This window comes from Alligator sinensis, unplaced genomic scaffold (assembly GCF_000455745.1).
Source record: "Alligator sinensis unplaced genomic scaffold, ASM45574v1 scaffold293_2, whole genome shotgun sequence".
Lineage (NCBI taxonomy): Eukaryota > Metazoa > Chordata > Crocodylia > Alligatoridae > Alligator > Alligator sinensis.
The window spans coordinates 43394-68939 of record NW_005842922.1 but is presented as its reverse complement, the minus strand read 5'-3'; the positions used below and the strand labels follow the sequence as shown (position 1 = coordinate 68939).

Sequence of the window (25546 nt, the reverse complement as noted above, 5' to 3'; positions counted from 1 at the left end):
TTCAGCAGAAGCAAGCTGAAGAACCAGCAGTGCTGCCCAAGACGGAGCCACAAAAAGTGCCAGCAAAGCCATGTGAGGAACCTTTGGCTGTCCCTCATACTGCAGTGGAAGTGGAAGGCATGGTACATGAAGCAGCTGAGGAATTGTGGAAGTTGAAAGAGTTGGGTCACGATCTTCAGAATATCAGCCTTCCTGTAGACCTTGGGAATACCATCCAGGAGCAGGACATGGAGACCATTAGCAAACAGGTCTATAAAAAGGTACAAGCCTGTGGAACTTTGATCTCATCCCATGGCTAGTTTGCCTTTAGCAGCTAATGGTTTTTAAATGTTTACTTTTTATTTGTCCAGGCAGTATTTGATTTAACAAGAGAAATTTTTGGGGAAATCTTTGCTGAGGATCCTAATCTCAATCAACCCATTTGGATGAAACCATACAGGATTGCTTCTTCATACTTCCGGCGGGTAAAAGATCCTAATGACCTTGATGAGATCAAGGTAAGAAAAAGGTTGCCACAAAATACTCTGTAAGGGTGGATAAGCATTACCTTGGGCTTTAATAGGTGTAGCTAGTGATTCACAAAGAGATCTCAAGTGTGGTCCTAGTTGATAAAGGATTATGGAAAAATGTAGAGGTGCACTGATAGATGAGTCCGTATTGGATCAGCACCAATAAAATGAAAACTGGCGTTATTGGCAATTGGCTTTTTTTTGGCCAGTGTAGCCAACAGTGTCACTAATTAAATGCCATGTGCATGCACGCAGGTGCCGTGCACATGGCCAGGGATGTAGCGGGGCAGCTTGGAGAGCTTGTCTGGACAGTAAGTCCTGGGCGTAGCGTGGAGGGCTTTTTTGGTCGTGAAGGCCCGGGGGGGGGGGGGAAGGGATGTTGCGGCAGGCATTTTGAGGCCCCTACGGTGAGGAAGAGAATGGGGCTGGGGCTGGGGCTGGGGCAGGAGCAGGCGATGCCCAGCTGGGACAGGGCATGGGACAGAGCTGTGGGCGGCTTGTCCAGGTGTGGGGAGGGGGGACAGCTCCCCACTGCTGTGTGCACTCTGAGGGGCATGGGGGGCATGTGCCCCCCAGATTTCACCTGGCCCCAGGCCTGCAGCAGGCAGCCCACCCTCACCCCACACACAAATCTGGGGGCCACATGCCCCCCATGCTTCCCCTGGAGTGCATGCAGCAGCAGGGAGCCACACCCCACCTCTCCCCACCTCCCTCGCCCCCCCCAGTGTCCCCAAGACAAGTTTCCCACTTCTCTGTCCTACACCCCATCCTGGCTGGGCAGTGCCTGCATCTGCCCCAGCCCCCTTCCTCCCTCACCGTAGAGGCCTCAATCTGCCCCACCCCCCACGCACCTTCCCTCCCCCATGCCCCTTTCCCCCTACAGACATACCGGCCAGACATTGCTCTCCAAACTGCCAAGATGCACATTGGCAATCAGATCGGTATTGGCTGATATGGCTGGTTAGTAATCTGGTGTCAGTCAAAAAGATCTTTATCGGTGCACCCTTAGAAAAATGGTATTTTTTTTACTCAGCAGTTTTGGTCCCCTCTGTTCCAAGGGTTATGTGCCAGTTTTAGTGATTTAGGGGCATAGGTTTATACTGTAGATCTAACCAACCTTAATCTTTGTGAACAGATTTATGTACCTGTGCTGACTTCAGTAGGACTCTGTGCAGGTGTAAGGGCAATTGCAGGATTGAGTCTAAGCAAGCCAGACTTTGTGTTTATGCATGGTTAACTGAATGCTAAATTTCAGTCATGCCTGTGCCAACCCCATTACCCTTAATGGAAATATTCATATGCATCTGAGGGCATGATTTGAATCTGAAGAGGTTGCACTAGGATAACTGAGGGCCTTGTTTCGCTTGCAGAATTTGTGTCACTGATGATGATGCACAAGAAGGCAAGCTGAGGTTGTTCAGATTGACACTAAGCCCCTTTGGAATTTGCAGGGCTGAAAGAAGAAATGCTGCTTGTCAACAAAGTGGTTTTATATTGAAATCATCAGGATACAAACAAGGAATTCCTAAAATGCATTTTTCTAGTCATTTTCAAATAAAACTGAATTTTAAGGAACTTGTCCTTGATAATGCATTGGATCTATGGCACTGTCAGGAATACAACCCAATATTCCAAACTATAGCTGTCCCCAAACTGCTATTAATAAGAAGAGAAGGATAAAGTCAAGAAGATTTTTTAAAAAATGGAGGAGAAGAGGGCATCAGTCTCCAACACACATTTTCCTGTTATATTCCTCCATGAACTGAGATTTAATCTCTAGCTGACTGTATTATATTTAGAATTAAAAGTTGTGCTTTTAAGAGCATTGGAGCATTTAAGTGATGACTTCTGTCCCCAGTCCTGTATTAAAAAAATTGAACTTTTTCATAATATTGCTTTTAAGACGGTGGTAATAATGGGCAATTCTGTTGTAAACTCCTTGAAATGTAACATTTTGAAGAAACTTGAACTGAAACATACCCTCTATACTATGATCTGATTTGTAGAGCAGGTGCTTTGAATAGGATTCACCTTTTCCCTAAATATAATGATATCAATTTATTTTCTGTCATGTAGAATTTCATTGCAGCTGAAGTGCTGAAGTTATTCTGCTTGAGGAAGGAACCTAATCACAAAACCGATTGGCAGAAAATGATGAAATTTGGACGAAAGAAGCGGGACAGAGTGGATCATATACTGGTCAGTGGATGAAAACAAACTATAATGTGACCAAGTGTGCTACCCCCTGAATTAAAAGCGTTACCTAGATCTCAAAAGAAGGCACCACTGATGACATTTTATAAAAGGTAGTTAAACCTAGGTGCAGTGCTGGACAATATTTTAAGTCCTTAATAGTTCAGATAAGTATATGTGAAAGCAAAGGCAACAGGGAGAGTCATGAGGAATAGAGGATGTCTTATCAGGTGCAACTTTTAAAAAGTTGATCATTACCCAGTAAGTAATAAATTAATTAATGTGTTAATTGTTGATTACATTTATGGAATGATTGAGAGGTGTCTCTTGGCAGTGATGAAAAAAATGAGGATTCTGCTTAACAATGTAAGAATTTTCCGTACATAACACTTTCTTTAATTATATTCTGCATTGTTATCTAAATATCACTTACTTCAAGCCATGGATCACTTCAGTCTTTTGTTCTGGTAATTTCCAGAAAATTAATGGGAAATTTTTTCAGCTAGCAACTGAATTGAGCTTTAACTAATAAAAAGGTTTGAATTTAGGCTTTGAATATCTTGGGATATCAAATCCTGGGATATCAAGGCTTATGTACATACAATGCAACTTAGCTTGTGTGCAGTTCCCTAAAGTTCAGCCACTTCCTATGCAAATAGTGCATCTATTATACACCTGCACCAGTTCACTATGGTAGCTTCTAATTATTGAGAACTAATCCAAGGAACAAAATAGGTTCCTTCTTTAAATACGGTATTTACCCGAGTACAAGACACCCCTGAATTTAAGACAACCTCCCCAATAATGAGATTCTGTATACAGAAATGTATTAATTTATTATGATTTCTATGTATGGAATTAATTATTGGAGGATCATCTAAAATTCATCCCCCTCACTACTTCAGGCAGTGGGGGGCAGGCAGTGGGAGAACAGACATTGGGGAAGGCAGTAGGGGGAGCACATGGTAGGGCAGGTGGTAGGGCAGGTATTGGGGAGCAGTAAGAGGGCAAGCAGTGGAGGGAGTAGGTAGTGTGGATGTGGTGAGGCAGGCAGCTTGTCCCCTGCTGCCTGCCTTTCTCCCCCACCCCCGCCTGCACAGGTTTTGTAAAAGCTTGCCTTTAGAAACTAAAGAATAATAGAAACATATCCATTCTTTTTTGCTCATGTACCTGAGTAAAGATGTCTTAAGTAAATTAATATCTACAATTTACAGTGTATAAACTAGTATCTAAAAATTCTGTAGTTAGTCTATTAAGAATGGCTAGAGAATTCTGTAGAGGATTGTGTTGTTAGTCTATTAAGAATGGCTAATTGATTGTCCACATTTGATTTGATGCTTAAAAAAAAATTCTCAGGTGCAAAAATAACCTAAATTAGATTACCATTATATCTGAAAGAATAATTATAATATAAAGCAAAAATAGATAGTAGGTCTATGCGAAGCGGCAGGCATTTGCTTTGGATTCAGATTCAGCCGATTCGGAGGACAGTGATTTGATCCGGAGATTCAAATCACTATCCCGATTCGATTCAGCCGAATCGGATCCAAAAGGTTTGGTGCTGCTTCAGACATTCGGCCACAGACTAAACAGGCAGCTGGCAAGTCTTTTGGGGAGGAGGGAGGGATTGGGACTGGGGCTGGGAGAAGTTGCCCAGCCAGGGCAGGGGGGTGCATTACTCAGGGAGGGGGGTGCGGGATGCAGACGTGGCAGTGCTTGGAGCGGGGGCTCTGCCCTGCTGTCGCTTGCCCAGCCAGGCCAGGGTGGGGAATGCAGGTGCGGCTTGCCCTGGGTGGGAGGGGGCAAGCGGTAGCAGGACATAGCCCCTGCTCCCAGTGCTGCCGTGCCTGCATCCCGCGCCAGCTGGCAGGCAGTAGCAGTGCTTGCCTGTCTGCGCCAGCTGGCAAGCAGTGGCAGCACAGTCCCCACTCCCAGCACTGATGCAGGCATGGCAGTGCTGGGAGTCCGGGCTGTGCCCTGGTGCCAGTTGCCCCCTTCTGCCTGGAGCGATCTGCGCCTGCATCCCACTCCCCCTGCCCCAGCTGGGCAAAGTGGCAGCAGGCCATAGCCCCTGCTCCAAGTGCTGCCATGCCCACATCCCATGCCCCCTGCTTCCCTTCCTTAGCCCCATGCCCCCTGCCCTAGCTAGGCAGCCTGTCCCAGCCCCAGTCCTTCCCTCCCCTCTCCCCCAACCCCAACAGACTTACCAGCTGGAGGCAGCTGTGTCATCTGCCTGTTTAGTCTGTGGCTGAATTGCCGAATCTTTTTCTGAATCAATTCGGATGGTTCGAATAGTAGTTAGTGTGAATTTTGGCATTCAGGAGTGTCTGAGAGGGGGCTTTAATTATTTAAATATTTGGTTCATGTGTATATAACATCCCTATGATAACTGCAGTGGAGGTTTACATAGGTAGGTAGTGTTAGGAATACGTGTAAGGGGGAACAGGGAAAGGGGGAATCAAGGCAGTCTGAGACTGGGGGGCCAGACACAATGGCAGGGAAGTTGGGGGGGCAGGTGGTAGGGGGAAGCTGCCTGCCTCTTACTGCCTGGTCCCTATCACCTGCACCCCTGCTGTCTGCCCCCCACTGCTCCCTCTGCTGCCTGCCCCTTATGGCCCCCCACCACCTGCCCTCCCACATGCCCCTCTCATCACCTCCTTCCCCCTACCACCTGCAGTAGTGTGTGTGTGGGGGTGAATTTAAGATGATCCTCCAATAATTGGATTCCATGCCTGGGAAACTATAACGAATGTTCAATGCCTTTTGGAGGAGGGGCATCAGCTGGTCATTTCAAGAAATCTGTTTCTCAGGGCTCTGCAGCTGGATTGAGTAGCATTCACACTCTTCAGTGCTTGAGGTCGACTTGAGCTTTCCTGCCTTCCAACTCTTCCAGCAGCTGCATTGGTCTCTGGTCCCTCCAGCAAACCTCTGCAGCAATAGCTCCTACTTTGCTGCTCAGTGGAATTCTTAGATAAGCTGTACCAGGAGTATTGCTAGCAACTCTTTTCCATTACTAACACTAAAGCTTGCTTCTGCAGGTTCCCTTTTTCCAGCATCAAACAGCTTGGCTGGATACCAGTTCTGATCTTGCCACAGATCTTCATTCCCTCAGCATTATGGCCACGTCTCTTCTGCTGCCATTTCTGTGGATATTCATGGTTCTCTTTCAGGTGTGAGGAACCTTTTACAGACTTTTTCCCCTGCAGCCTTCTGGGTTTATAGTCCTTTTCTGTCTGAACTTAGATTCGACTTCTTGGTATCATTTCCCCACTGCCCGTTTTGTTTCTTTTCCATACAAAAAAGAGAATTTCAGAAGCCTACTTTCAGGTTTGTTGACAGTGTGCACCCTTACCCTATTCAGAGATTTTAGTTTAAAAATCTGGGCTGAGGGGAGAGATTTTGTCGAAATTTAGTATTTGTTACAATTTTCTTGGGATAACAACTGAACCATTTTTCTTTTTTGAAAAAAAGTAAATAATTTCCTAGCTGAAACATAACAAATGAATTGTCAATGTGATTATTCACATTTTTCTTTGGAAAATTCTGGTCTTCCGTAAGCAAAAAAAATTCAGTAACTTCGACTGATGATTTCAATGAAAATCACAACTGTTGGTGAAAAACTAAACCTTTTTGAAAGTCCAGTAGTTCTTCACAGTTAAAGTAAAAAAAAAAAATCTGTGACCAGTTTGAGTTCCATTATCCTCTGATCTTGATTTCTTCATACTCCACAGGAGTTTTTCTTAGGCACACGTGAGAATTAGATGCCAGCCCTCTCTTATGTTCATGGGAAGTTGGGCATCTTGCTGCTTTGTGCTTCTAAAGATCCCCCCTTCAGTTTTTGAAATTTACCTTCCTCTCTGTAATGCGGGTAGGGTCAGCTCTTGCCTGGGACCTTCTCCCAGCCTCCCCGCACTTCCCACCCTTTGCCTGCAGCAACTTTGATGTTGTTAGTTGTAGGGCAGTGGGGAAGCCCTCGAACCAGTAGCAGCTCTGAGGATAGCCTGACCTGTTCAATCAGGCCATTTGTCCTACCCGAGCCCTTTCTTGCCCACCTGCACCCATGCAGAAGTCCCTTTTCATGGGGTTGCCTTGCAGGTTTCTGAGAGCTTGTAGGGGCTCCAGCTGTCAAAGCGTAGGCACCTTTTTCTCTCTGTCCATGCTCGCCTTGGTCCACTGATTAAAAACCTCAACCACTGGGTTATAGATCTGGCCTCAACAGTTGTTTTCACCCCTTTTGGGGTTCTGTCTCAACATGCTAATCTTCCCCTCAGCTTGAGGCTGTCTTCTGGCCCCTATAGCAAAAAAGGGCCCACACCTCAACACCCCTGCTTATGGTTTCCTTTGCCCCTGTAGCCACAACCCAGACCTCTAGTTCACAAGTCCAAACCAAATAAAAAAGCACAAGCCATCTGCATGTCAAAAGAAACAAGTTTCCCTCCTTGGGTAAATGCAGCCTGCAGGCCTTACCTGCTTAGGAGTGTTTTGTCACCCAGTTTGCCTGACTGTCCACCTGCACCCACGCTCTCCTGGGCTCCCCTCTTCCCCTCTCCTTGTTTGGCCCCAGGCTGGGTTTAAATCCCCCTAACCCAGCCTCCTCCTGCTCACCTGCTGCCCCTGGAGACCACGTATAGCCAGTCACTCAGTTGCTCATTAGCTGCCCCTTAAGTGCCTGCCATCTCAAGCCTCACCAGTCACAGGGGTGGGGGTTCCTTGTTACACTCTATCAATTTGTTGTTACAATTTCATTATATTTAAAGCACTGGCAGTAGTGGTGTTGTAGTAGCATAAACCAAATTATCCCTGCTTTTTCACTTGGCCTCTTAGTCTAAAGTTAAATTGACGAATTCTTAGAAAAGATTATTAAAGAGGCCATTCTCAACAGACTGGCCAACGGCAACTTCCTGAGGGATAGTCAGCATGGGTTTGTTGCGGGTAGGTCTTGCTTGACCAATCTTATTTCCTTTTATGACCAGGTGATCTATCACCTGGACAAGGGAGAGGAGATAGACGTCATATATCTTGACTTTAAAAAAAGCCTTCGATCTGGTATCCCATGATCACCTCTTGACAAAACTGGCCAACTGCGGCCTTAGGTCCACCACGATCCGCTGGCTGGGGAATTGGCTCCGTGGTCGGACCCAGAGGGTGGTGGTTGACGGAAGTCAGTTGTCATGGTGCCCTGTGACCAGTGGAGTCCGCCAAGTCTCTGTCCTTGGACCTATTTTGTTCAACATCCTCATTAATGATGTGGACATTGGAGTCAGAAGCGGACTGGCCAAGTTCGCCAATCATACCAAACTCTGGGGTAAACATCCACGCCTGAGGACAGGAGGGCGATCCAGGCTTACCTTGACAGGCTCAAGAAATGGGCAGACGAGAACCTGATGGTGTTTAACGCTGAAAAATGCAAGGTTCTCCACCTTGGGAGGAAAAACCTGCAGCATCCTTATAGGCTTGGCAGTGCTACGCTGGTTAGCACTACAGATGAAAAGGACTTGGGGGTCATGATTAACCACAAGATGAATATGAGCCTTCAATGTGATGCTGCAGCCCATAAAGCAAGCAAAACGCTGGCTTGCATCCATAGATGCTTCTCAAGCAAATCCTAGGACATCATTCTCCCGTTGTACTCGGCCTTGGTGAGGTCGCATCTGGAGTACTGCGTCCAGTTTTGGGCTCCTCAATTCAAAAAGGATGTGGAGAAGTTTGAGAGAGTCCAGAGAAGAGCCATACGCATGATCAGAGATTAGGAAAACAGACCTTACAATGACGGGCTGAGAGCTATGGGACTCCTTAGCATGGAAAAGCGCAGGCTCAGGGGCGATCGGATGGCCACCTATAAATTTATCAGGGGTTTTCACCAGGATCTGGGGGGGCGATTGTTCCCCAGAGTACCCCAAGGGATGACAAGATCAAACGGTTATAAACTTCAGCAAGACTATTTCAGGTTGAACATAAGGAAGAATTTTGTCACTGTCCAAGCCCCCAAGGTCTGGAATAGCCTGCCACTGGAGGTAGTTCAAGCACCTACATTGAACTCCTTCAAGAGAAATTTGGATGCTTATCTTGCTGGGATCCTATGACCCCATCTGACTTCCTGCCCCTTGGGCAGGGGTCTTGACTCGATGATCTTCTGAGGTCCCTTCCAGCCCTAATGTCTATGAAATCTCTGAATTTATCCATGTGAGTAATGTTTAAGCTCTGCTACCGCTTTCTTTCTGTGGAAGTAGGCTGGCCAAGTTTGCGGACAATACTAAGTTATGGGAGAAAGCAGTCATGCTAGGGCAGGGATGGGCAATTATTTCAGGCTGAGGGCCACTTACAAGCCAGTGAGGGCCACATGACAGGCATCCAGGGGTAGATAAAATATTAATTTTCTAAATTTTTTAGGGGCCCCGCGGGCCAGATAGAATGGGCTGGCAGGCTGCATCTGGCCTATGGGCCGCATTTTGCCCACCCCTGTGCTAGGGGATAGAATGGGGATCCAAGTGGACCTGGACAAATGGAAAAGTACATGGAGCAGAACTAGATGCAGTTCCATAAGGATAAATGCGCAGAGTGCTTCATCTGGGGAGAAGTAACCAGCAATATGAGTATAGCTTAGGAGGAGAGTCCTGGCCAGCACAGTGCCTGAAAGGGACCTCAAGGTTCTGGTTGATCACAGGATGAACATGAGCCGCCAGTGCGAAGCTGTAGTCAACAGAGCTAATACCATACTGGGATGCATTAGCCAATGCGTTGCTGGCAGGGCTAAGGAAGCAATATTTCCTTTTTATTTGGTGTTGGTGAGACCCCACATGGAGACTGGACAGATACCTTGCTGGGATCATTTGATCTCAGCAGTATTCCTGGCCAGAGCAAGGGGATTGGACTCGATGATCTTTGGAGTTCTCTTCCAGCCCTTAATTTCTATGATTCTTCCCAGAGCATAGAGGAAGGTGAAGCTGGAGAAAAGCAGAGGTAAAAGCTTAGTTTTGGGGGCCAGTGAGCCTATGAGTGACCCTCTTTAAAACTTACCTGACCTTAGCCTGTTAATTTAAGGGCTGAAGTCCTTCTATTCTGTCGTAGCTCTGAAAAATAGAAACAGTTTGCAATAAAAGGGGGTCTGTTTTGCAGTTGCAGGCTTTATAGTTGGAAATGAGGAACCTTTTTCCATGACTCCCCTATGGATTTGGATTTTGGGGTTTTGTTTTATTTTTTTTTAATTATTTTCAGTGTGATAAGGAAAAGAGCATACTTGCCTGTGCATGTGCAAGCGCACAACATCATAATTAGGTACCTACCAAATTCGGGGATGCTGCCCACCGATTTTGTGGTTCAAGCACATGCCAGTCACCGCTTTCATGGCAGAGCACAGCGGGACCCCCCGCAGCTCCGATTGGCCAAGAGGTCCCAGAATTCCCACCCCTCCCAGGAGATTGACAGTTGGCTGACTGTCAATCTACAGGGAGGGGTGGGACTTCAGGGGTCCCTTTGCATAGTGGGTGGGAGGGGGGGCTGCCGTGCTCTGCTGGAAGAACACCCCCCTTCCTCTCCCTGCCCCCATGCTTCAGGATACCAGGGCTTCCTGCCCTTTTCTATTTTTGCAGTGCTTAATTCCACTTCTCACTTGCTACTGAGGTTGTTTTGCACCTTTTCATGGTCCCTGCACTTTCATGGAGATCAACCGAATTTGCGGTTTCTGTGGAAATCACAATTTTGATAGGTCCCTAATCAAACGTTTGAGTGAGGTGGGAAGGGAGGGTGAGAGAGAATTTAAAAAGAGCCTTGGGTCATTCCAGCCAGTGTATTGATTAATTGCCAAAGATGAGCATAATTTTATGGGATGATTCTCTTCTGTCATGGAGCAGCATCAGCCAGCTTCTTGGTCTCCACAGCTGGTGAGGGTGGGGGGAAATCCTCCTTCAATCTCATAGGCACTAGGCATTACTCAGCCATTTCTACCATTAGAGGGGGCCATGGAGGAAAAATTAACTCTTCCCCTGCTTCTATGGCAGCACACCTGTTTTTTGCAGCAATAACAGTCTAATCCTTGGTACACTTTATTCCATCCGTAGCACCCCCTAACTCAAGGGTGGGCAATTATTTCAGGTGGAGGGCCGCGTACTGAGTTTTGGCAAGCCATCGAGGGCCGCATGACAGGCATTCAGGGGCAGATAAATATTAATTTTCTAAATTTTTAGGGGCCCCACAGGCTGGATAGAATGGCCTGGTGGGCTGCATCCGGCCCGCGGGCCGCATTTTGCCTGCCCCCTGCCCTAACTGCATCAATAGCTCTTTATTTGCCAAATCAATAGCAACATTCAGGATCTTCAAAACATCTGCTCCTAATATGCCAACACCTCCTAGTGGGGTGAGCCCAAAAAACAAATAACAAATTGGAAGCACAGTGGGCTTTTGCACCCAAAACCACACTTGCTTACTAAAGATAACTTTACTTTCTTTTTCATTTTGCGATTTAGCTAATTACTGCATTAACCATTTGGCCACCAGAAGCAAGAAGCACATGGATCCAGACACTTCTGCCACCCACGTTTCAAATTCCTTCATGCTTGTAGGACTCAGAGCTTCCAACCCCAAGATGAAAGCATAACCCTGGTTACCTAAATCAGTTCCAGAAGGCCTCCAAACTTCCCATTTAGGTTGTAACCTTCTCTGAAGGAAGCATCTATTAGTCAGTGTATCTCTCAGCAGGGTTTTCACCACGCTCACCCAGGGATGCCAATATACTGTAATGTGCTTTTAGATGGATTTCTGAAAAGACTCAGCCTCAATGCCATAAAAGCCTGCCCTTCTGTCCTCTCTGTTATTGAGCTGGTTCTAGGAGTAAAGAGATTACTTCTCTTGATCTTTATTCATTTTTTGTTGGAGACTCCTGCATCACCTGGTGTTTTCTCAGTGACATCAGTCTCTTCTTCCTGGGACTCCTGGGCTTGAATTGGAATCACAGGAGGAAGTCTTCTCCCAAAAGCTCTGGGATGTCGATGTGCAGGCTGCCACATTGCTTCCTTGATTTTAAGCCATAACACTTTGTCCTGGGTTGTTAGTAGTGTGGGGAAGAAAAGGCTGTGATGAAAGGGAGTGAGGTTGTCAATGCCAGGCCGTCCTGGTGCTGCTAACATGCAGGGAGTCCAGCATGGGGGACTCAGTCCCCCATGCCATCCTTGCACCAGCAGTCATTTGATTAACGTCTCAGAAATGCTATTCCTGAGCCTAAAAACCACACGTTGCCATGCCATTAATAAGAGTTTTATAACTCAGACCATTCATGAAAACAGAGAGAGAGACAAATTATTGATGTAGCCCTAATTAGCACAACATTCCTTTAGCAGTTATGCCCTTGAGACAAATGAAGCATGAAATATTGCTAAAATCCTTTTTTTATACAGCATATAGTACTGTGCTGTGCACTGTTTGCCTGCTTCTCTGCTTCTGCTTTCAGGAGAATTAGTACTGTAATCAAATGTGAATTTCTTTTATTTCTGAATCTGTTCATATATCTAATCTTTTTTTTATTTCCCTCATTTAGTTTACCTTTTCTCATTCAGGGTTGTGTTTTGTACAGCACTCATGCCATCTGTTGACTTTTTACAAATGAGAAATTAAGTGGGTTTTTTTAGATTGAATTCACATTGGTCAGTAGTGATGCATGATGTTACATCAGTATTGTGTTTTAAACAAAAAAAGTGTGTAACAATACAAGGACACATTTTAAAATGAACAGTGAAATGAAGGGGGAAAATAAAATAGTATAATTAGGTATCCTATTTAAAGGAGATCTATTGTGCAATTGTTCGTTTAATGTTCTGAGAACACATCTGCAACCACTTTTTCAGGAGTACACAGCTTAAACTTTATTGAGGGCTGGTTACAAGACACAGTTTCAATGGAGGTCACCATTAATGGCATGTGTTCTAATCAGATGTAAGCCCTCAGCACTCTTGTAAGTGCTGGACTGGACTGAACATCCAGGCTCACTCACGAGTTAATGAATCATCGTGAAGAAACAGAAGTTGCTGCGTGGCTTTTCAAATCCTTTTGCATTTAATAAAGTGGGTGGAGTAAAGAATATTGGCAAACAGCAGAGACTGTTGTGGTGGTCTATTTGTTGATCATCCCAGCAGTTACACAAAAAGATTTTCTTTATTAGCAAGTAATTCTTTGTCATGCATCTCATGTTTGGTTCTTCCTGGAAGCTCTGAAAGTGCACAAGATATGCTAAGCAGCAGTAAAGTAATATTTTTTTCTCTACCTTCCAAGGTACAGGAACTCCATGAGGAAGAAGCTCAGTGGGTGAACTATGATGAGGATGAGCTGTGTGTGAAGATGCAGTTGGCAGATGGGATCTTTGAGGCCTTAATCAGAGACACCATTGATGTTCTTAACCAGATAAATGAAAAACAGCAGAGACTACTGCTTGTGTGACATCCCTGGAAATAAATCAGACACTGTGTAATCACTTGAGCTATGGGCCTTTCTGCCTTCTGACACATACTATACCTCCACCATAACTACACTGCTGCTGGACTTTCAGCTGTGGATTTTAAAGGCCACTTGGATGTGATGAATCAACCTGGTTTTGCATGCCCCACCTTGGGAGACCTTACACTGGATCTCTTGTTTGCGATGAATAGGATCCTTCACTTGATGCTGGCATGTGGAGTGTTCATATCATCCTTGTGCCAAGGAAGTACACTCAGCTTAGCTGCCAGCAGCTCCCCATGTCTCGGACTGGGCTGGGAACTGTATGTTGTTCTCTGAAGCTGGGATTGCTGAGCTGGGAGAGGTTGGGATACTGGCCACTCTCCCTGGAATTGTTGTCAAGAGTTGAAACTCAAGTGATCTGTAGACACGTGCACCAGTGATTATGATAACAACTGGTTTGGTCGGGTTTTAGCCATAAAGAAGATTTTAAAGCCCTTTACAGTGTTATGCTCTTAACCACTTCTCCTTCTTACCCTGCAGGCCCAACTGCATGCATCAGTTTTTCCACTCCAGGGCCTGATTCCATTCTAAAGTCCACTTCCACTTTTGTTGCTGAGGCGTAGTAGCCAACAGGATCCCTGGGCTAATCCAGGGGAATTGGTAACCTTGCATTTTTCATCCATTTACACAGTTCTTACCTCTTCCCTATCTATTTTACTTAAGTGCAGAACAAGAGCAAGGTAAAGGCTGCTGAAAGTTGGCTCCAACAGACTAGCCTGAGGCCAACTTTACTTCTGCCATGTAGCATTTCTTCACTTCCTGAACCACCAGTTGCTCCTTGATAAATGGATACTCAGGATTCTCTCAGGCATCAGACATGTGGGAGTGGAAAATATTTCTTCACACAGCTTTGGTCCTCAATCCCTCCCTTGTTATCACTGAGTTCTGCACCAAAGAAAGTGGTGTCCAGTGCTTGACTCTGTGCATGTTTTGTGCTTGTGGGATTTGTTTTAACTTATTTTAAGATAATTTATTAAGTTGGAAATCAGGAACATGTCCTGTGCAATGGTTGCACTTTCTTAGGTTTTGAAATGGCAGAACCTATGAAAGGTACTTGGATAACATGACATCTGTCCTGGAAACTTGTAGGGTCCATATTCTTTGCACAAAAAACCTCAGCCTCGTGGGACAGTGGGGAGGATCAAGGGTGCCAAACCTTGGGAAGCAAAGGCAGCAATTGTAAAAGGAACCTCAGCTGGAACCAGTGTCAGAAATTATGAAGTGTTTGGAGTAAGCTAAAAACAAGATCTCAGAACCCTTCCTGCTCTTATTACCTTCCCTTTTTCATCAGAAATGGTTTCTTCCCAGGAGCTATAGGCTGAAGATGGCCACTGTGTGGTATGTTTGGAGCTGTTCAGTTGCAGTGCCCTCCTGTCTTCTGAGGGCCTTCTTGACTTACCCATTTTGTGGTTCTTGGTCGAACATAGACAATCTATGGTTGAGTGTTGATGCCTTAATAGTGGAAGTCCTGTTTACCAGCACAGGACCAGACCCAGAGTAGATTCATATTCTCCAGACACGTGGGAGTGTTGAGGTGCACTCAGAAGCATGTTAGGAGGCACCCAAAGATGCTGTAGCCCTTGATATGCACATTGGGTAATCTCTGACCCTTTACTGCATCTATCTGTTTCTTGGGCTTCCAACTATGCATACCTCCATCACTGCTCCATTGTGCTCCCTCCTTGTCCATCTTTATTTTTGGGAAACTGTCCTTGAAATATTTGCATTTTGCACAGTGACACAAACACAGTCATTTTTGTAAATCAGGGACAGCAGTGAGAAATGTTGGAGTGGGAGGAGGTTGATCATATCTGAATCTCACCTGTCATATATTGCCAGCATCTCGTTTGTGAGTTATTAGTGATGAGCCATATCTACAAGAGCATAGTGAGCAAAAGAACAAAGGGAAACACATAATGTAGTGAAACATGTCTGACCAAGCACGTATATCTGTCTGTCTGTGCTAACTTCCCTTATAGCTGTATGGAAGTCAGATGATCCTGTTGCAACAGCATTCAGCTTCTCCTAAGCAATTCACTTTTCCATTTAAATCAGTAAGATAGCTGGGTTCATGATGCTGAACTTCAGAACTGCCAAGTGCTTCTAACAAACGAGATAAAGCTGCTGAAATCAGCATGGTGTCGTGGATTGGGTCCCGGTCTCAGATTCTGTTTCCTGGGCATCTTCTTTTCAAAAGGGACAGTTGTTATTTTTATAAGTGGCAATAACAGTAGAGAGGGCAGAGCACCAGTACAGACATCCACAATGCAGATTTATATTGTGAATATTGTAGAAATGGTAGAAAAGGTTGTTTCCATCCCTGAGATATCATGGCCTATGCTGAGGTAGTAAGATGATTTACCTCTCTGAGGGCACCTGCTAGGGTATAGGGCTGGTATATGGGAATTTGCAAGGAGCAACAGAGATTGTTTGTTGCAGCTGGTTCCTCGCAATGTGGAAGGAGGTTGGAGAGAACATCTCAAAGTATCTGTAACAATTCCCAGCAGGAGCAATGTGAACCAAAATAACTGCATATGCCTGTTAACTGACCTTCTCAACATTGGATGAGTACTGGGGTACAATGGAGACTAGGACTCAAGAGCATTGAAACATGGTGATGTTCCCTTTTAGGTCAGAGTTCATAACAGATTTTCAGCTGAGATGAAGAATCTCTGGGCTGAATAAACAAATTGCACTTCACTGCTCTCCCTTCCCCCTACTTCTCCAAGTTTAAGATATTCTGTCATGATAATGATCTGATCCTTATTAAATTGTCTTGGTGAAAGAGTAGGAAATCCAAGGTTAAAGGGATACTGGTACTCCCTTTATTTTTTGAGCAGCAAATTGGAGCAAGCTTTCTCTAGTAGAGATCAAAAGCACTGGATTGAGTTGATATGGAAACTTAATCCCCTTTTCAGCCCAGGAAAAGATCAGTCAATGCCATATAGAAAAGCCCAGGCTTGTGTGAATATGGAAGGTGACCCTCTCCCACAATAGGATGCTTCCTAAGATACTGATTTTTGGAATATTACTACTATACCTTTCTGATTATGTTCTGTTGCTCATAAAGTTGAGTAGTTTATTGAAAAAAATCTATCTTGTTCGCTTTCTTTTCCTGAAAAAGTGGCCTTAGCTATTTGCAATACTTGAATAAAGTGTGTACCTGCAGAAGATATTCAGTAGCACAGTGATAGAGAACATTTAAATAACTATTTTGCAAAGAACGGAGTGCAGTTCTGACTTTCGTATCCCTTTGCTACCTTAAGAATCTTGGGAGAATAAAATTCTTTCCAGCAGAGGAAGAGTTGATGCATACAAAGTGCTTAGTTTGAACTATAGGAATTCTGAAATGTTTACAAATCACCTAAAATGGAGAAAAAAATATCAAGAACTTATTTGTAATTTAAAAACTAAATGCAAAAATACATACAGATGTGAGAGAGGAGTACTGTAATTAACCTGCATTTGAGAGGTTTTTTCCTTGACTTTGCAGAGCCTTTTGATACACGTTTGCAAAGCCGCCTTTTGGGAGGCCTGGCCTCCTCATGTACTGTATTGTGCAGATATTAACAATAAACCAGTTTACTGTGTATGTGTACATAACTTGTTCACTTGGTTCTGGGCCAGTTTCAGTGAATAATCCTACCCGGAGCAGCTTTGCACAGTAGACATAAAGATGTGGGGGTTTTTTGTAATTAAGAACTGTAAAATACACCAGGGTGGTCCCTGTGTACACCAGTGTAAATATCTTTGTTAACTGAAATGTACTTTAAGAGGATAAAATCTGTAAATAAACTGATTTATAAATTTAATGACTGCCTGCCCTGCTGCTTTATTAAACTGGATTTATTTTTCTGTTAGCATGTCTGCTTATGTTCATTTTAAAGATTAATCAACTCAGTTAAATTTAATTACTGTTTTTCTCAGCTTTTATTGATAGAAGAAAATTTTAAATATTTAGAAAACCTCTTGGTGAGTTGTTTTAAGAAAAAATCAGGAAATTGGTTCTTTAGTATAAATGATCATTGAAATAAGAGTATTTCCTTTGACTTATACTTTTGGGCAGTATACATCTGATCTGTCTCATAGAATATAAGTAACTTGGTAGTAGGTTATTTATTCACTAGATATAGGAGAGTGATAAGTCTAGATTAATGTACTTTTATTCAATCCATGTCTTATCTTCCTTACTTGTATAGTATTGTCACTTTCAAAAGGCATGAATCGGGTTTCAGAACATCACAAGTAATGTACAAAGAGTTTTGAACTTTTTTTCATTGACTCTCCAGTTTATGAGCCTTGGGAAGCACAGCATCAAGCATTCTCTGCAGCTGTTGCATCTGTAAATGTTTCTATGTTCTTTTTAAATGAAAAAGATGTGCTCAGTCAGGATACCAGGAACTGAGAGGCTTTAATAAAAACACTAAACATTGCAAGATTAATGAAAAATAAGCCTGAGTGGCCAAGATGGATATATTTTATTACAAGTTCTCACACTGGGGATTCCAAAAGAGCCTGGGAATTAGGTGTCTTGTTCCAATTGAAATTCAGTGGAAGTTGAACACCTTTAAGCCACTTTGAAAATTCTTTCCATACATTTCCATTACCAAGGTTCTGAGCACTTCACTTCCCTCATTAGCTGAGCTGGTGAAACCAGATTGGTTAATTTAACTTACTACTTCCCATGCTTCAGGCCAGTGCTGTTCTGTTTGGGTTCCCAACTCTGTGTGGTATCGCTTAAGATGTGGTTGTTTTCCAAAAATAGTATGGTAGGGGTCGAAGTTTATTACAGACATGCACTACCCTAGAGTTCCAGGCTGAGCAGCAGCCTGAAGTGCTGTTGCTTCACCTCTAGAGGACCAGAGAGAGCACCCATCCCAACTTGTCTTGCAGTGGGTGATTGTCTGGAGTTTCCCCAGGACTCTTCAGGTATAGAAGAAAAAGTCAGTAGGCTAACTCCAAACCATCCTTGAAGCATCCATCCCCACCAATCACACGTGCTGGAGTGTCTGTTTAGTTTCACTGTGACCCTGGGGAACCCAGGCTGGAGCTTTATGAGGTCATGGTTGTGCATGCCCTATGTGCCTAGCAGGAACAGCTTGAGCTCCAGGCAGAGACTACAGGTCTTCCATGGCTTCCTCAGGGCAATTCTATGCCGCATGTACCAGCTATATTGCAGGTCCTGAAAGCAAAAGCTGACCTAGCTGAGGAAGTTAAAGACACATCTATTGCTTTTTTTGCTTCAGTGTTGTCACCCAAACTGAGGTGGCAGCCAGGAGCAAGGCCATATGACATGCCATAGACCTCTGTACAAACCACTCCAAACCACAGGTGCTTCTGGTCAAGGCAAACAAGCAGCCACCGGGTTGGGAGCACATTGTCCTGTCAACCTGGGACAACAGGCAGTGGCAGATGAACCTTTGTATGTCCTGGGTTACTGCCACAGAAATCTGCACCATGCTGGTGCTCATCCCCAGTAACCAAGTCACCAAGTTGAGGGCACCCCTGACCAGAGACGCATGTAACCATCACCATATGGGAGCTCACAATCACTGACAGCCCCTGGTCCATGGCCAACTAGTTCAACGTGGGCAAGTCCACAGTGGGACCAGCAGTTTAGGGAGTGTCTGGTGATCAAGGAGGTGCTGGAACCATGGTTTATCTGCCTTGACACAGGAGGTCATGGCCAGTTTCAGCTACATGGGGGTTTCCTAACTGTATCAGGGCCATTGACAACACCCATAGCACCATTCTGGGCCCTGCGCACTCAAGGATGAAGAACCTTCACTGCGAGGGCTTCTCTGTGCTGCTGCATGATGACATGGACCACCTTGGACAATTGGCACGTGTGAATGCTGGCCGATTGGGCAAGGTTCATGATGTCAGCATATTTCTCAACTGACTGCTCCTGAGTTGGGTGAGTTTGCCCCCTGGATTACGAGGTGGAAGGGGAATAACTGCCCCTTCCCTCCCTACCTCCAATTAATCATTGTCCAGCATGCCCACTTCACCCATGGCATGTGAAGCCTAACTTGGGATGCTTAGATGCCTGCAAGAAACTTAAATGATCTCCTCAACAGCAGCCCCAGGATTGTGGGGTTTGCATTTGGGCACCTCAAGGTACTCTTGGGAGAGCCTCTGGGAGTTTTTTTGGATTTCACTGAACACTACATGTGCTCCTGTGTTGTCACTGCCTGAACCTTTCACACCATTTTTGGGACTCAGTGAAGCTTTTCGTGAGGCTTGGGCAGAGGAAGCATGGCTACAGGTGGGATGCCAGGCTGTCCTGGCTTCCAAGCATGCTAGGGTTAGTGACCACTGAGACAACCTTGTGTGTGAAGCTCTGGCAGACTACTTCCAATCCCAGAAGCTGGAGAGGCAGGAGAGGGGTGATGGGAGAGGACACAAATGACCTGGTGCTTGGGCATGTTTTCCCTTTTCTGTTTGTCTGGTAATCATGAATTTAATCAACTGTGCAAACATGACTGAACTCTGCAGTGTGCTTGACTGGCTGAAGGGGGGGAGAGCAGATGGGGGAAGTGTGTTTGGACACCCACGCCAAGTGAGCAAGACGCAGGACTGTGGGTAAGTGGGGAGTAAGGGGCACAGCTGACTTTACACAAGCAGTTCAAGGGAGTTCACTGAGGGAAAAGTGCAAACAAACCAAATCGAACAGAGCAAACAGAACCTTTAAACCCAAGACCCACCTAAATGGCAGGAAATGATGAGGTGAAGGGGGCCCATGGAGGGCAGCTGCATGCTCCAGCCACATGTTTCCAAAGGGTGTTGGTGTTGTGCTGGGGGATAAAAGCCACATGATCCCCTGTGGAGACAGATGGGGTTCCCTGTGGGGTGTCTGCAGCATGCTGTGAGTTCCCACATCCTCCTGGAAGACAGTGTCCTGGTAGTGGAGTGCTGTGAGGTGTAAGGGCTGGTTGCCTTTGACCCCACTAGGAGGTGGAGGGTGCATTGGTCCCTGTAGATCACAGGAACAAGTGGTGTGAGTGCCAGCAGCTGTTGGGAGGTTGACCCAAAGGGGCTGGGCCAAGGATTGGAGAGGCCACACCTCTGTGCCCTGCATAGGTGGGCTGCCAGGAAATGCGGGCTCATGCTTGGCAGGCCTACAGTGGGCTGCTGAGGGCTGAGGAGCTCACCCTGTGAGAAGTGGAGCTGGGAAACAGTATGTGGTAGGTTCAGGGATGGACTGTGGAAGTGCTGCAGGATGGCTCAAGGTGGCCCATGTCAGGAGACAGGTGGGTAGGTGGGGGTGTGCCACCAGGATGCTGTACAGACCGTATCCCAGACATTCTCTGTTTGCTTCCTGATGGATGCTGTGAGCTCAGCCAGCTACTCACACTCCTTACAAATGCTTTCCAGCAAGGTGTCTGTGGTGCACTGTCATATACACAGCCTGGCCAATGGTATCTGCATGCCCCCGAGCCTAGAACTCTGCCATGCACCTGGCCTGGGTGCACCTCTGTGCCTGGGAGAGACAATGTTCTTGGAAGCACTCTATGTGCCCCTTTCAGTCTTCAGCAGTGGCCCTCTCCTGTGTGGTTGCCATGATGACTGCCAGCATCTCTGTTTGCTCTGAGCCATGACCTCTGGTGCTTGGCTACTCTGTGCCCTCCACTATTGTGCTGCAGCCTTGGATTCTCATTGGGTCACGAGGACTCTGCAGGTGCTGGCCCTGAGAAAAGAGCAGAGGAACAGGTGTTCATTTTAAGGCCTACAGCTTCAGAGATGAGATGAAAGGTTCCCCAATACTGATTGCAGGGGCTGTTTGCCAGCTTCCTTGTTCAACCTGCTGGCTGCCAGGATGTTAAGTTCATGAATCCCATTGTGTTCCCTCTGACTGGACTGTGTGCTGGTACCTTTTCCCACAGCCTTCTTCTCTTCCCTACCTAGGACATGCCTATGGAGTGAGATGCACTATGTTTTCCAAGTTGTGGTTGGGTGTTTGGAGAGGATGAGCTGAAGGCACCCACTGTTGCAGGAGGTGTTAGAAGCACCCACTGTCTGGAACCTTTAACAGTTTTCACTTGCCGTTGTAGGAGCAGGACTTTTCCCCAGCATCACCCTGCTTAAGATGACCCCATGCCAGAGGCAGGTGCTGTTCACAGCATATCTCATTCCTCTACATGGTTTCTGTACTTGAGAACATGGCTGTGCCAGGCAAGTTCCTTGACCAGAAAGGGTGAGCATGCTATGATGGGTGAGAGGAGCAGTCTCACCCTCTGAATGTGAGATCCAGACTCTCAGGCTACCTGCAACTGATCTGCTGATTTATTAGTTTTTTTCTCCAGTCCCAAACACCATTCCTGGCTAAAGCAAAGACTCTGGAGTTGAATAACAGAAGCAATGAATAGCACCCATCACCTGAAGTGGAACAGGGGAGCCAGTCTCATTTTACACATTCTTGGTTTGAAAGTTAGCTTGAGAAGTAGAAATGCTCTGAATTGTTTCCTTGGTCAATACCTTTTTCTTAAACCTTCTTCCTCTTCCCTCATCCCTAAGTCAGATTATAAATCAATTAAATAGTCTTCCACTTCAGTCTAGAAGGAAACTTTTCCTCCATCTGAGTGTTTCACAGAATACCATGGACATGTAACTAGTATCTTTAGCGTCTCACCCTTCCTAGTTCCCACACAGTTAAGTCTTGATCTTTGGATGTAGGAGGGTGACAAAGTTTGTCTGGACCTTGTCCACCTTGAGACACCATCTGTTAAGTGAATGACTCAGCTGAAATGAAATTTGCAATCTTCCTTAATTGAAAGAGATTCCTTTAATAGGAATAATAGCATTATCACCTTCTGGCTATGAAGTTAGTTACAGTTGTTTAGCAAATGGATCCTGCTTATTACCCAGTCCTGGGATAGGAATAGGTTATTTCCAACACTACTGAAAGGAGGCAGTGCCATGGCCCCAGAGTGGTCTGCATTGCTCAATGGTACCTTTCTTATGCGAGGTACGGCAATATTACTTACTTTATTATATCCTTTGAATATTTACATATATCCACTGTATTTTACTTACATTCCTTTTTCTATCCATTTGGAACTCCTTGCATTACACAGGTCACCTGGTCTTTTCTAATCATGTTTACTACTTAAACAATTTCTGGAAACAACTTTATTGTTTCTTATCTTGAGGACTATCCATTTCTATAGTTTGAGAAACTGTCCTGTTTATCTTTGTGCTGCAAGATATAAATATCACATCAGAGATAAAAGGGTTTCATGACAGAACAACTCCCATTTCATACAAATGATGTTTGCCTACAGTTCTTGTTCTGACTACCCAAACATCACTGGAATCCCGTTTGGTTCAGTGTAACTACTTTTTTAAAACAACTAGCTGTGTGTGTGTTACTCTGTGATTGGATGATTCAAGGAATGATGTGTCTTTTCAGGGGACCTTTGGATTTGTGTATCATGGCATTTTCACCTCTGTCATCTGGCTTGGTCATCCAAATTACAGTAAATAAAAGCAATTTGATTTATTCTCACAGCCAAATCTGCAGCAGTGGGGCTGAAGAAGTGCTCTTGCAACTTTCAACAATAAAGGTTTTACATTTGATGGGATTGGATGCCAAGCATATCACACGTCTTCCCTTGATACCCATCAACCATCTCCCTGGTCACCTTTCAGTATGAGTAAGAAGGGCCCATTTCAACTGGCTTAGGTGATTAACCTGCGCAATTGTGTGACAGAAGGCCATCCATGACAAACAGCATGCCACTATGGTACAGTGGATGCCTGTACATTCCTCTTCACTTGATAAGTGAGTTATGGTAATTGCCCACATCACACTTCATTCAAGCAGTGCAATAACTGGTAAGTGGTGAAAGTGCAGCCATGGAGCCCCTCACTACTGAGGTTGGCTCCACTCTCGGAACTTGAGATAAGGCCCTGGATATACTGCTATTTTGCATGGGGGCATAGGGGAAGGCCAACTCTAAAACCTGACCACCCATCTCCCTACCCCATGTCCCCTAATCTAGCTCTGGGATTGACACTCCCTCCCCACAACAAACCCCAACCCTCTCTGTCCTGTGACAGCCAATGTGATGGTCTTTGCTTAAATGCATATGACTTATCAGAAAAGATTAAAGGGTGAGTGGGTGGGCAGAAGGCATGTGTGAGTGGAGATAGGGAGCAGCAAAATGCCAGAGCTTTGTACTCTTTGCACTGCCACTGACTCGGTGCAAGCATCCCCCAATCCATGCCAGCAGAGCACCCCTGCGCCTTTTCTTAACCAAAAACTTGAGTAAACACAGCAGTCCAAGAGTATGAAGTTGTGCAATGCAAGCCACAGCTTCATCCTGAGCTGCTGCCAGACCCAAACCCCACTCTTGGGCATTGCCATCCTGGTGTGCCAGCCTTCACAGAGGGATGGGGTGAGTGACAGGCACCCACCAACAGCAGGGATGTACAAAAGGGGAGATGGTGGTAATCTCAGGCCATGTTTCAAGCAATATATTCTGTCAGTATGTGGCTGCATGGGCATAGGATGTGCAGTCCTTCCTCTGCCTTAGACAAGAGCAAGGTTGATGGTGGCTTTGATCATGACCCAGTCTGTTTGCAGTGGGAACTGGGGCCCATCTTTCTAGCTGCTCAGGGGCTGGCATTTCATGCTCCAGGGCAGGGCTGTCCTCTTTTATAGTCATCATAGCTTGTTTATCCCTTCCACAACTCAGTCATCTGGCAACGCCAGGTCCTCCAGTAAAAAGAGAGTAACTACCCAGCTGCCTGGTGCAGAAATGAACAGCTCCTGCCTCCAAAGTGGGGTTAGCCTTAGCTAGATTTCATCAGTGACACAGAGGGATTCCTGCAAGGAGAGGTAAAGGCTGTTAGAGTGGGGGTGATTTTTGATCCCTCCAACTTTCCTAAGTGGCTCAGAGGTGGACCAATGGGAAGGGCCCCCATAGAGGGAAGTCTCTGGGGTGACAAAGGTGCATGGCTTGGGATAAGACCCTGGGAATGGCACCTGTAGGGAATACCCAGGGACCTGGGGAGCAAAGGACCTTGCCATGGTGGGATCCAATGGGTGGAATGAGAAGGATGGCAGGATGGCTTTGCAACTTGCAGTGTTCTAGCAGTCCTTCATCCTAGCTCAACAGCAGGGAACTAAACAAACTGCTGCCTGTTCTGCTGTTCTGTTTTCAGGGCAGGCTCCTGCAGCTGGTGGGTCCACTGCCTCTGGCTCTACCCCAAGGCTGCTGAGGGCTCACAGGCAGAGGAAGCACTGAAGGTGGAGATGCTGGCATCTTTCATGGCATCCCATGAGAGCAGAGCTGCTGAGGTTGTGGCATGGAGGACGAGGGTGGAGTTCTACCAGGACTAGTGTGCATGCTAGTGTTAGTCAAGATGCTCTGCCATGTGCCTGGCCAGGAAGAGCCCCTCAGCCATCTGTGAGGTGATAGATACTAACAAGCAGGCAACGGAGGCAATGATGGAGGGTGTGTGGCTGCAATGATAGCTCCAGGGCTGCATTCTGGCTGCACTGCCTCTGCAGACAAACCGCATCCTGGGTGCTCTCCAGTCATGGTCCAACAGTCCTGGCCCCATGCTACCCCATGTCCCCTATGGCTAAACCCATATCTTCTCTCCACTCCTTGGGGTATGTGGTGGGACTTGGGCCCAAGCAGGGCATCTACCACCAGAAGCCATGACTATGCTGTAGCCCACACAGGAGCCAACAGCAGCAGAGACCTCCACCTGTATTCATAGGCGCTGACAATCCTTTCACCAAGCCACCATCACTCTCTGCTCCAGTTCCCAAGAGGTTGGGGAAATCATGCACCCTGTCTTGGGAGGCACAAGGTCATTCAGCCCCTATGCCTGGGTGGGCAGAACTACCTAAAGCCTGTTCTCTGCAAGGGACTCAGACATGCTGCCACCACCTCCTTCCTTCAGTGTCCCAGAGGTATGCCCCAGTGGGAAGGGTAAGGGGCAGAGCCCACACTCCTTCCCTCCCCCTAGCTGCACTGGCATAGACCAGAGTCAAGTTCTGTTTTGATTGGTAGAGTTTAATGGGTAAGAAATCACCTTCCCTCCAAAGCCCCCATCTGCCCCTGTCACTACTCCCCAACAACACCCCTCATCCTGTAGTGGTCTGTCAGGGTGTCACTCCCAGACATGGTCCCGTGCTTGCCCTCTCCAGGCCTCTTGGCCTCCAAGGCTCTGGATTGGCCCAGCTGATGCTCTGCTTTCCCTGCCCAGGCTTCAGGAATGGACTTCCTCTTGGTCTCAAATGTTTTGCAAGACACAGGTGGAGAGGATGAAGCTGGGAACATAGTGCTCACTGATATCCAGACAAACCCCCAGTAACTGGGCTCTGCTTGTATCATCAAACT

General features: G+C 46.0%; 1 protein-coding gene across 5 annotated transcripts in view; it reads left to right on the top strand.

Moving 5' to 3' along the window:
- CEP350 (centrosomal protein 350) overlaps window positions 1-14068 on the top strand; it is a 95909-nt gene extending 81841 nt beyond the window's left edge. For all 5 annotated transcript variants that reach the window (XM_025192430.1, XM_025192431.1, XM_025192432.1 and 2 more), the window contains 4 exons: window positions 1-260; window positions 351-497; window positions 2586-2708; window positions 12963-14068. In XM_025192430.1, the coding sequence (XP_025048215.1) occupies window positions 1-260; window positions 351-497; window positions 2586-2708; window positions 12963-13127 (695 nt within the window). In that variant the 3' untranslated portion in view covers window positions 13128-14068. The remainder of the gene's footprint in view (window positions 261-350; window positions 498-2585; window positions 2709-12962) is intronic.
- Window positions 14069-25546: the final 11478 nt, after the last annotated feature.